General features: G+C 70.6%; 3 protein-coding genes across 3 annotated transcripts in view; 2 read left to right on the forward strand and 1 right to left on the reverse strand.

The window, feature by feature from the left end:
* Positions 1 to 1,648: 1,648 nt before the first annotated feature.
* Positions 1,649 to 5,864, forward strand: RASGRP4 (RAS guanyl releasing protein 4). Its single transcript, XM_052779379.1, is given in 11 exon segments — positions 1,649 to 1,753; positions 2,546 to 2,752; positions 3,158 to 3,208; positions 3,210 to 3,263; positions 3,265 to 3,335; positions 3,551 to 3,674; positions 3,952 to 4,344; positions 4,631 to 4,711; positions 4,781 to 4,901; positions 5,224 to 5,240; positions 5,751 to 5,864. Coding segments are annotated over 11 exon segments (1,338 nt in total).
* A 560-nt stretch (positions 5,865 to 6,424) lies between these two features.
* On the reverse strand, positions 6,425 to 8,992 carry LOC128138079 (sprouty-related, EVH1 domain-containing protein 3-like). The gene is given in 8 exon segments (XM_052779380.1): positions 6,425 to 6,680; positions 6,683 to 6,788; positions 6,790 to 7,142; positions 7,710 to 7,845; positions 7,903 to 8,319; positions 8,321 to 8,410; positions 8,823 to 8,926; positions 8,929 to 8,992. Coding segments are annotated over 8 exon segments (1,362 nt in total). The 3' UTR covers positions 6,425 to 6,588.
* A 1,267-nt stretch (positions 8,993 to 10,259) lies between these two features.
* The window catches only part of LOC128138080 (ryanodine receptor 1-like), an 18,692-nt gene continuing 17,616 nt past the window's right edge, over positions 10,260 to 11,335 (forward strand). The window contains 1 exon segment of the mRNA XM_052779382.1: positions 10,260 to 10,319. Within this exon segment, the coding sequence (XP_052635342.1) occupies positions 10,260 to 10,319 (60 nt within the window).

Consider the following 11,335-nt stretch of genomic DNA (forward strand, 5'->3'; position numbering starts at 1 on the left):
GCTGGGCTCCTCCACCCCGCCCTGTCCCCCCCTGCCGTGGGGCCCAGGCGGCTGCTGGGGGGGCTCGGCCCCCCAGGTCCCCGGCGGGACCCCCAAGTGCTGAGAACGGGGGTGACCCACGGCATCAGGGTGACCCACATCATGGGGACCCCCATAGCATGAGGGACCCCACATCATGGGGACCCACAGCATCGGGGCAACCCACAGCATCAGGGACCCACAATGCCAGGTCCCAATGGTGTGGGGTGCACCCCAGCATGGTGACCCCAGGCACTGGGGTGCCCCCCAGTATGGGTGCCCCCCAGTATGGGGACCCCCCAGCACAGGGGGACCCCAAATACAGGCACCCCCTGGCACAGGGGCCAGGCAGTGGGGTGCCCCACAGCACAGGGTCCCCCAGGGGTGGCATTGGGGGGGGGGAGATGGGGAGCCCCAAAACGCTCTGGGTGTCCCCCCCCGTGTGTGTGTGTCCCCTGCCATCAGTGGGTGCTGGGTGACACGCACCCTGTCTGGCCTGACATCACCCACCTGGCAGTTCTTTTTTCACCCCCACCCACGTAACGAGTCCTCCTGCCTCAGCCCGGCTGGCCCCGGGGGGGGGCCCCGCTGGGCCCCTGTGTGTGCCCCCCCCCCCCCACCCCCAGCCATGGACCCCCAGGAGAGCAAGAGGTGGGTGTGCGCGCCCCGTCCTGTCCCCATCCCTGTCCCCACCCTGACCCGGCTGTGCCCCCACACACACTTTTTGGCACCATCTCAGCCCGCCCCAAACTGGGACCCGGCTGTGCCCCTCCCTGTGACCTCCTCTGCCGGCCCCCCACAACTGGGACCAGTTCTGCCCCCCAACTGGGACCAGTTCCCCTCCCAAGCAGGGACCAGGCTCTGTCCTCCGACACAAGCAACTCTGACTGCCCTGCCCCCCCCCAAACTGGGACCAGTCTTGCCCCCCAGCTGGGACCAGGTGGTGCCCCCAGCTGGGGAGCAGGTGATGCCCCCCAGTTACCCCAACTGGGACCAGTCCTTCTCCCCAACTGGGTCCCTGTGGGGCTCCCCCGGAAGAGCATTGGGCAAGAGGGGCCGGGAGGGGAAGTGGCACGGTGGGGGGGGGGGAAGGACAAGGACAGGGACCACCCATGGGGCCAGACCCACGGAGGGGCCAGACCCACGGAGGGACCAGACCCACGGCAACACTATGGGTCAGACCCACGATGGCACCCCGTGGCCAGCCCGGGGGTCCCGGCTGAGCGGGGCTGAGGGGTGCCGCAGGAAGCCCCCCGGGGGGACCGCGGCGAGGTGGCCGTGCCAGCGGCGGCTGATGTGCCCCACAGCACGGGAGATCAGCTGGACCATGGCCAGCGCGGGGCTGGGGGAGCTGCCACAGGCCTGCAGCCTTGACCAGCTGCTGGAGCACTGCCCTTGATGCCTTCAGTGAAGGTCCAGGGGGCTGGGCGCAGCGGCACCCTGGTCGGTTGCCATGGCACCCAGGCACGGTGTCCCCTGGGTGCCACATCCCATGGGTACCATGTCCCCCCAGGCACAGCATCCCCTGGGTCCCCCATCCCCCAGGTCCCCCATCCTCTGGGTACCTCCCCCACCCCATCCCACCTCTCCCTGCCCCACGGCCCGTGCCCCCCAGTGACACTCGTGGGTGATGGTGGCTTCGCCCGCAGACCTGGACGGGCGGCTGCGCCAGGGCGAGTACACGGTGGACATGATGCTGACGGTGCACAGCTGGGTCGTGCCCTCGGCTGAGCTGGCCTGACACCTCCTCATCTTATATTCTGCCCAGGGGACACACACGGGTGGGGGGCACACGGGTGGGGACACAGTGGGTATCTGTGCCACACCAGGGTCCTTAACCTGGAGCCACCTACCAGGAGGCTACGCGGGATGGGCGGGAGGAGCGGGGCGCTCTGTGTCTGCCTCTTTGTCCAGTGAGGGGCGGCCACGGTTCCCCACCCTGTCCCCACCCCGGGGCTGCCACCCCCATCCCGTGTCCCCCCGTTCTGCTGCCCATGTCCTCCCCTGTCCCCATCCCGCATCCCATGTCCCCATCCCGTATCCTGTGTCCCCATTCTCCATCCCCTGTCCCCATCCTGCATCCCATGTCCCCATCCTATGTCATCCTGTGTCCCCCATCCCATGTCCCCAGTCCCCCCCCACCGTGTCCCCCGGCTGAGGGGGGGCCATGCCCCCACAGGCACTGGGTCACCCACTACCCCAAGGCCTTTTGCCTGGAGTTGGCGCTGGCCGAGGCACTGGAGGAGCTATGGCAGGTGGCATTGCACGGGGGGGCACGAGGGGCACAAGGGACACACTCGGCTGCTGGATGTTGGCCACATGTAAGGGGCATGGGCACATGCAGGAGGGGGCACACAGGAGGGGCGAGCAGGTGAGCGGGGCTGCGCATGGGGAGGGGGGCTTTGCACGAGTGCTCATGCGAGCCAGGCGTGCACAGGGCTTGGCCTTGCATGGGGGCTGTGCACAAGCGTGTGCAAGGGCTCGGGGCCGGGGGCTGTGCACACACATGTCGGGGTCGTGCACACAGGTCAGGGGTCACACACACACATGCATGGGAGGTCACACATGCGTGTGGGGGTGCGCAGGCTGTGTCCTGCGGGCCGGCTGGGCTGAGCCCCCCCTGGGTGTGGGCCCCCCCCAGCACAAGGTCTCGCTGCTCCTGGACCACCTGGAGGTGGGCAAGCTGGCCCGGCACCTCAGCGGCCTCGAGCACCGCGCCTTCTGCCGCCTCTCAGTGAGCAGCACAGGGGGCCCCAGGTGCTGGGGGGAGGATCATGGGTGCCACGGGGTGCCGAGGGAAGCCATGGGGCTGCGGGCTGTGCTCGTGGGTGCTATAGGGCGCTTTGACAGGCACTATGGGGCCACGGGGTGCACCGATGGGTGCCATGGGTGCACCAATGGGGGCCGTGGGGTGCTTTGATGGGTGCCACGGGGGCACAAGGTGCACTGATGGGTGCTGGGAGGGTGTTGGTGGGTGCCGTGGGGTGCTCGGGTGGGTGCTACGGGGCCACGGGGCATGCTGACAGGTGCCATGGGGCGCGCCAACGGGTGCTGTGGGGTGCGGCATGGGGCACTGGGCAGCCACGGGGGGCTGCTGAGGGTCAGGGGGAGGTCAGCAAGCCCTGACGCCCGGTGGCAGTGCCAGGACTGCCGGCGATACGTCCAGCGGGGGGGGGGGGGGGGGGGCGTGGGGGACCCCCGCCCTGGAGCAAGCCATCGCCCTCTGCAATGGGGTCTGCCGGTGGTGTGCAGCTCATGGTGCTGAGCCGCCCCACGGCCCCCCAGCGCACCAAGGTGGTCGCCAAGTTCACCTGCATCACCCAGGGTGGGGGGCAGGGGTGCGGGGGGGGGGCGAGGGGCAACGGGGGGGGGCAAGGGGGGGGGGAGTGCAAAGGGTGGGGGGTGGGGGCAAAGGGGCACAGGAGGTGCAGGGAGGCGAGGGTTGCAGGGGGGTGCAAAGGGGCACAGGGGGGTGCAAGGGGAGAGTGCAAAGGGCGGGGGGGGGTCCCCACTCACACGGACCCCCGGGTCCCTCCCAGGAGCTGCGGGAGCTGCAGAACTTCAACACACTGATGGCAGTGGTGGGGGGGCTCTGCCACAGCTCCATCTCCCACCTGAAGGCCACCCAGGCCCTGCTGCCCCCCGAGGTGGCCAAGGTGGGGGGGGGGCACCAGGGTGGGGGGTCGCTGGGATGCACTGGGGGGGGTCCTCAGGGGGCTACAGGGAGCACGGCGGGGGGCGCAGGGGGGTGTAGTGGGAGCACTGGGAGGACCGGGGGTCTCAGGGGGGCACAGGGAGCACTGCGGGGATGTGGCAAGCGGCACTGGGAGGAACTGGGGGGGCAGTGGGATGCACTGGGAGAGACTGGGGGTCCCTGGGGGGCACTGTGGGGTATCCCCGGGCATCCCTGTGAGCCCCCCCCGGCCCCCGCAGGTCCTGGGAGCGATGGCGGAGCTGGTGTTGTCGCGAGGGAATTTCGGGGCGTACCGGTGGGCGTTCGGGGGGTGCTGGGGGTTCCGGCTGCCGCTGCTGGCCGTGCACCTCAAGGACCTGGCGGCGCTGGACGCAGCGCTGCCGGGGGTCCTGCCCGGGGGGGGGCTCAACCTCCCCAAACTCCATGGCCTCTACCAGCACGCCCTTGACCTGCGGGCCCTCCAGCGCCTCGCCCCCCCCTTCCGCACGGACCCCCCACCTCCTGCGCCTGCTGGCTGTGAGACTGGGGGCGCCAGGTGGGGGGGGCTGCAAGGGGTGGGGGTGCTAAGGGGGGGGGGCAAGCAAGGGAGCAAGGGGGGGGTCCTGCAAGGAGTGAGGGTGGATGCTAAAGGGGTGAGCAAGGAAAGAAAGGGGGGGCTGCAAGGGGTGGGGGGGTGCAAGGGAGCAGGTGGGAAGAGAGCAAAGGTGGGGGGCATGGGGGGGTGATTTGGGTGAGGGGTGTGGCAAGGGCAGTATGTGGGAAGGGGAGCAAGGGGGGGCATGGGGGGGTGCCAAGGGGTGGGGGTGCCAAGGACAGGGAGGGGGCTGGGTGAATGGGGGGGGGCTCGGGTGCGCTCCCAAGCCACCCTCACCCCCACGGGGTGGGGGAAGTCCCGGAGGGGGTGCCCACCCCCCCCAGCTGTCCCTGGACACGGCGCACACCGAGGAGGAGCTGTACGTGCTCTCGCACACCCGCGAGCCCCCCAGCCCAAAGGCCACGGTGAGGGGCACGGGGGGGGGCAAAAGGCAGTGGGGGGGACCCTGCCCCTGCCCCCCCCTTCCTCCTCAGCCCCCCCTGACCGACAAGACCCCCAGGGATGGCGAGTGGGGCCCCCCCGGTACCCCCAAAGCTGAGCCCCGCAGTTGTGCCCCCCCGACACCCCCGAGGTGGAGCCGGTGGAGCGGGATGGGTGAGAACCCCCCCGACACGGGGGTCCCCAAAAATTGGGGGGGGGTCAAAGGCCCTGGATGCCTGCTATCCCCAAAATGGGGGGGGGCTGGACGCCCTGGGTCCCCCCCATGACCCCCTCCGCCCCCCCCCGGGAGCTCTCACACCACCATTTTCACGAGGCCACGTTGAAGAAACCCACCTTCTGCCAAGTGTGCAATGGCTTTGTGAGTGACACCCCCCCCCCCCCGGGGATCCCTAAACCCCCCTCCCCCGGGACCCCCATGGCCTCCCTGACCCCCCCCTCCTCCCCCCCCTCCAGCTCTGGGGGTGTCTCCAAGCAGGGCTACCGCTGCCAGGGGTAAGTGTGCAATGGGGGGGGGAGGGGTTGCACACGCGTGTGCAAGCCCCCCCCCAGGCTGTGGGGACCAACTGCCACAAGCAGTTGCAAGGGGCTGGTGGAGGCTGAATGCAGGAGCCGGCCCCCCCCGGTGCCCCCCCCAGCTCAGGTGAGCTCCCAGTGCTCCCAGTAACCCCCCACAGTACCCCTACTGCCCCCTCGCCCTCCCCCCTGCGGGTGTGACCCCGGCTCCTCGCAGGGGGGGGGGAGGAGGAGGAGGAAGGGGGGGGGGCTTCGCCCAGGGGGTGTCCCGCCGAAACGCCTGGACGCAGAAGGAGCCGGGGATCCCCCCGGGCTGCTGGAGCAGCTGCGGGAGGTGGAGGGCCTCATGCAGACCCTTGTGCAAGGCTCCTCGTGCAAAGCCCTTGAGACCCTCGTGCAAACCTCCTGTGCAAAACCCCCCCCCGCCCCCCCCCCCACCCCCCCCGTCCGAGCCCCCCTGCCCTGACCACCCCCTCCCCATATCTGCAGGAGCGGGACCGGTTGCTGGAGAAGAACCGCCGGCTCCGCCCCGCCCCTCTCCCCCCCGCGCTGGGGGCCCTGCGCGCGCTGCGCCTGCGCGACCCGCCCCTCCCCCCGGACTGAGGCCCCGCACGTCCTCCCGCCCGCAAGGGGGGCGCTCGTCCGGATCACCCCCACACCGGCACCGCCGCCTCGCCCCGCCCCCCCGTCGGCCCGGCCGCCAATCAGTTTTCCCTTCGTTGTCACCGCCCGCCTCCCCGGCCAATCGGCGCAGCCCGTTCAGTAGGGCCGCCGGCCAATCAGAGCGAGCCTGTTCCCCGCATTCACCCGCTGAGCACCGCCCCCTTTCCCCAGGCCCTGGGGGAGGTGGTGCTCCAGCAGCCAATCAGAGCGCGGGGCGGGCGTTCCTCCAATCAGGAAGGAGGGCGGGGCCCAGGCGACGGTTGCTACAGACCCAGAACCACGTGGGGGAGCTCCCCCCCGTTAAAACCCCTCTTTAATTACAGCGGAGCGGCTGGCCCCGCCCCCCGGCGAATAAATTAACATAAATTATCAGAGTCAATAAATAAACGGGGAGGGGGGGGACCCGCGTGCCAACACACAGCGACGCCAAGAGGCTTTCAGCGTCCACATGCTAGCATGCACCAGTGACATGAGTTCTTTGCACCATCAGCCTCCCCATGCTGACACACACCAGCACCGTGAGTCCTGGCACTATCCTTGGTGCCGGCCACACACCCGGTGCCACAAGTCCTTGTACCATCAGCACCATCCCCATGCTGACACGTGCCGCCACCATGTTTCCTGGCACTGCTGTCCCCTCCCCCGTGCCGTTGCCCGGTCCCTCTCACCGTGTGGCCTTGTGCCTCCCGCCGCAGCAGCCACAGTGGCTGCCACACCAGTGGCAGGCGTGCAGGGGGGGGTAGCAGCAGAGACAGGCACCAGCAGCGCCAGGGTGGCAGGGGCCAGCCAGCGGGCGCAGCAGTGGGGGTGCCCCCCCCCGCAAGAGCAGGGCGCCAAAAAATCCCCCTCAGCGTCCGCCATGCAATCAATGGTAGAGGAGGCTCTCGGCGCACCACAGGCAGCTCAGCTGGCGGACGCAGCGTCCGGCAGGATCTGGCGCGTCCCGGCACTGCCCGCGGCCGTTCTCCTCCCGGCTGAAGACCCCTTGGCAGTAGACGCAGTGGGAGGGGGGCTCCGGGGGGGGGACGACCTGTGGATGCGGCAGGAGGGGGAACCCTTTGGATCCTTCTGGAAGCGGACGCGGGCGGGGTGGCATGCCAGCGGTGGCCCCCGCCAGCGTGACGGTAGTCCTCGTAGCCGCGGGCGCCTCGGGGGTCCCGGCGCGGTGGGGGGGGTCTCCGGCTGCTCCTTGGCTTCCCCCAGCAGCAGCAGCTGCGGCTGAGCCGGGGGATGGGGCGTCAGGAGGCGGCACCCCCCAAATGGCAATGCCGGGGACCCCAAAGGGGTGGCTGGGGGGGGGGGGCAGGGGGCGGCACCCCCCAACTGGGACCCCAAAATGGCCGCCCCCCAAACGGAGACCCCAAACTGGGACCCTGAACTGGGACCCCCCAACCACCAGCACCTCGAACTGGGACCTGGCACCCCAAACTGGGACCTGGCACCCCAACCAGCACCCCCAAACTGGGACCCTGAACTGGCACCCCCAACCACCAGCAACCCAAACTGGGACACTTAGCTGGGACCTCCAAGCACCAGCACCCCAAACTGGCACACCCAACCACCAGCACCCCAAACTGGGACCTGGCACCCCAACCAGCACCCCCAAACTGGGACCCCCCAAGCACCCAGCACCCCAAACTGGGACCCTGAACTGGGACCCCCCCCAAGCACCAGCACCCCAAACTGGAACCCAGCACCCTGAACTGGGACCTGACCCCCCCCTCCAACCAGCACCTTGATCCAGGATCCTAATCTGGACCCCCAACCCAAGGGCAGGACCCTGACCTGTGACCTCTAACCCCAACTGGGAGCCCAAACTGGGCCCCCCCACCGCCCCCCTGGTGCCCACCTGCCCACCCGGGGGCTGGTAGCCAGTGGCCGAGGACTTGCTGGTGACGATGGTGGGTGGCATGGGGGGTGGCTCGGGGTGGGGGGCGTGGGGGGATGCCGGTGGGGAGGGGGGGGCTGCTCCAGCACAGGGCTGTGACCCCCCGTGTCCCCCCTGTCCCCCGCTGAGGAGGAAGAGGAGGATGGGGAGCCTGTGGGGAGAAGGGAGACACACACACACAGGGGGTTCGGGGTGAATGGGGTCCCCAGGCCCCTCGGTGTCCCCATGCTCCCCAGTCCCACAGTCACCCACTCCCTCCACCATGCCCCACAGTGTCCCCATGCCCCCCCAGCATCCCCAAGCCTCCCAGTGTCCCCAAGCCCCCCAGCACCCCGCAGCCCCCCCGTGCCCCCCACTATCCCCAAGCCTGCCAGTACCCCACGTGTCCCATGTCCCCCCCCGAGGGGGGGGGTCCCAGGGGTGCCCACCTGCGGCCAGGGCCTGCAGGGCCCCCCACATGCCCCTGTGGAAGGCGCTGGCATTGGCGGGGCTCTGGAAGGTCAGCCCCGAAGCGGCTCCCCCTGACCCGCCAGTGGTGGAAGGTGGGGGTCACCTCGTTGTACTCCAGGTCCCGGTGCAGGGCGCACTCCAGCGTGGGCTGGGGGGGCACGGGGGGGGGACACACACGGGGACGTGGCTCAGCCCCCGCCCACTCCCCACGGCCCCCACCCCCGGGACATGTCCTGTCCCCGTGGGTCCCCGGCCCCATGCCACATCCCTGGTCCAGTGTCCCTGTCCCCATCCCCACATCACATCCCTGTCTCCCATCCCCCATCCCCTGTCCCCACACCATGTCCCCCAGCCCCCATGTCACAGCCATGTCCCTCAGCCCATCCCCCTGTCCCCTGTCCCCACGTCACATCCTGGTCCAGTGTCCCCATCCCCATGTCCCCCAGCCTCACATCACATCCCAGGTCCCCCATCCCAGCCCCCTGTCCCCATCCCCATTGTCTCCCAGCCCTATGTCACATCCTGGTCCCACGTCCCCCATCCCCATGTCCCCCCCCTGCCGTACGGCCTGGTCCCCGCAGCCTCTCCCCCTGGATGAGGTACTGCCAGTGACGGTGACCGTCCTCCCGCCGCCGGGTGACGGTGACATGGCTAAGGCCCCCCCGCCCGTGGGCACCCACCCGCCACTCGAGTCATCGCGGGTCATCACCACGGCTCGCACCCGCAGCATGTGCCTGGGGGGGGACACGGACACGGGTGGGTGGGTGGGGGGTTTTGGGGGGGGAAACGTCACCCCCAGCCCCCCCCCACTCGTGGGACCCCACCCAGGTCCGGCCACCAGTGGAGGGAGGAACCCAGGCGTCCGGAGTGGGCGGTGTGTCGGGGATGGGAGGATATGGGGGGGGAGCAGGAACCTCCCGCACCCCACCCCACCCCCCCCCGGAACCCCCCCATGCAGGCCGGGGTGGGGGAGGGGTCCGTCCCGCCGCCCTCAATGGCGCCGGGATTTTTGTAAATTGGGGGGGGGGGGGCACGTGACCCGGGGCTTTGTCCCCACCATAAAACAAGGGGGGGGGCACGGCCGGGACCCCCCCTCTTCCTCCCTCCCCCCCCCCCCCCCCCGGATTTATGAACGGCTCCGGACGCTCATTCACAACCACGGCGCGCGCCCCGGGGGGAGGGGGTTCATTCAGCAACCCCCCGCTCGGGGGGGGGGGCAGCAAGGACCCCCTCCCCTAAAAGGGGATACACCCCCCCGTGAAACGACCCACGGCGGGTGTCCTGCCCCCCAGCCCCACCCACCCCCCGCGGGGGAAATGGGGGAAAACGGGGCGTCCCCCCCCAAAACCCCCAGCTTTTCCAGGTGGGAAGGGGGCCACCGCCCCGGGGGGGGGCCTTAAAACCAAATACACCCCCCAATTTAAACCCCCCGTCCCCCCGCTAACAGCATTTCCCCCGCGGGTCCTACCCCCAAAGGCGATGCCGCGGGGGTCCCCAGGGGCCTGTGTGTCGTCCACCCCCCAGCCCCACTGACCACGGCGGGCGAGGCTGAGCCGCGGAGCCGGAGCTGCCGCCGGCGCCTCCGCTTGGTCCTAATGCCCCGCTGCTGGGGGGGGGGGGCCGGAGAGCTGCCCCCCCCACACCCTCCATAACACAATCCCTCCTCCCCTGCCGGACGCCTGGGTTGCCCCGCCCTCCCCCGCAGCCGTTGCCAGTTGCCGCAGAAGGGCCGGGGGTGAGTTGGGGGGGAAGCACCCGCTGCCTCAGTTTTCCCCATCCGAGTCCCCCCCCAGGGTATGGGGGGAGGGGCATTGAGCGGAGGGGATTGGGGGTGGGGGTGCAGCCCCCCCGCCTCAGCTTCCCCACCCAAGCCTCCCCGCAAGGGATTGGGGGGGTCCGGCGGGGGGGGGCAGCCCCAACCCCCCTATGAGACACCAGAACATCTCCCCTCCCCCCCCCCCCGGCAAGACCCACCCAGAGCCCCCCCGAAACGGGCAATGTCCAGTCAGAGCCAGCCCCAGCCCCCCCCGGCCACCCCCAAGCCCCCCTCCATGCTGGTGGGGCAGCCCCCTCCCCACAGCCCCGGGGGTATCGGGGCTGGGGGGGGGGGCCCCCACGACCCCAACCTGTGGCCCTGGCCAAATGTGCTGCCCCGGGGGGGGGCGTGGGGGGCCCTGGGGACACCTCCCCCCCGGGGGGCCAGGCTGCTGCCAGGGGTCCCGTGGGGCTCAGGGGGAGCAAGGGGGGCCCAGTGGGGGGCTGCAGGCCCCCAGGGTGAGTGGACCGGGGGGGCACGGTGGCCCCCCCAGGGGCAGCTCGGGGGCTGGAGGGGGGGGGGCACAGGGGGCCCAACAGCCCCCACCCTGCCATGGCCACTGGCCAGCACCTGTGGCCACATCAGTCACGCCATGGTTGATGCCTAGCACCCCATGGCCACCATCCAGCACCCCACGGATGCCACCCAGCACCCCGTGGCCACTGGGCCTCCCCCCCCCCCCCCCCACGGAGATGGCCCACGTCCTGGAGACCCTGCACTCTGTCCACCTCCAGCCACCCCCCCCCTTGAGCCCCCCCATCACCTTCCCTTCCAGGAGGACAGGCCAGTGCCCCTGAGGATCTTCTGCCCCATGATGACTAGCCGGGGGGGGGGGGGGGGGGGCGGTCACGGGGGACCCCCACCCCCCAAGCTGCTTTTGGGGGGGCCCTGAGGGCACCAGAGCCACCCCAGCCCTGCTACCCTCCCCGAGGGAAAGCCAAGGGGGCGGGGGTCTTGGTGAAGCCTCCTTTGCAGGTCACCAAGCTCCCCCCCGGCACCCAAGCTGAGCCCCCCGGGGGCAAAAAGAGGGGGAGCTGCCACAGCGGGGGGGGCTGCAGAACCCCCCAAAACCTCAGCATAGCCCCCCCCACCACACTGGCCCCCTTTCAACGTGGGGGGGCTCCTGCCCCCGCCAGCACCGGGACCCCCCCCAGCTGCCCAGAAATGTCACTGCCTGGTAAGCAGGGATGGGGGGGGGGGGAACCGACACACCTAAAAATGGGGGGTGTGTGTTGTGTGTGTGTGTGCGCGCATTTC

Source organism: Harpia harpyja, assembly GCF_026419915.1.
Source record: "Harpia harpyja isolate bHarHar1 chromosome W unlocalized genomic scaffold, bHarHar1 primary haplotype SUPER_W_unloc_1, whole genome shotgun sequence".
Lineage (NCBI taxonomy): Eukaryota > Metazoa > Chordata > Aves > Accipitriformes > Accipitridae > Harpia > Harpia harpyja.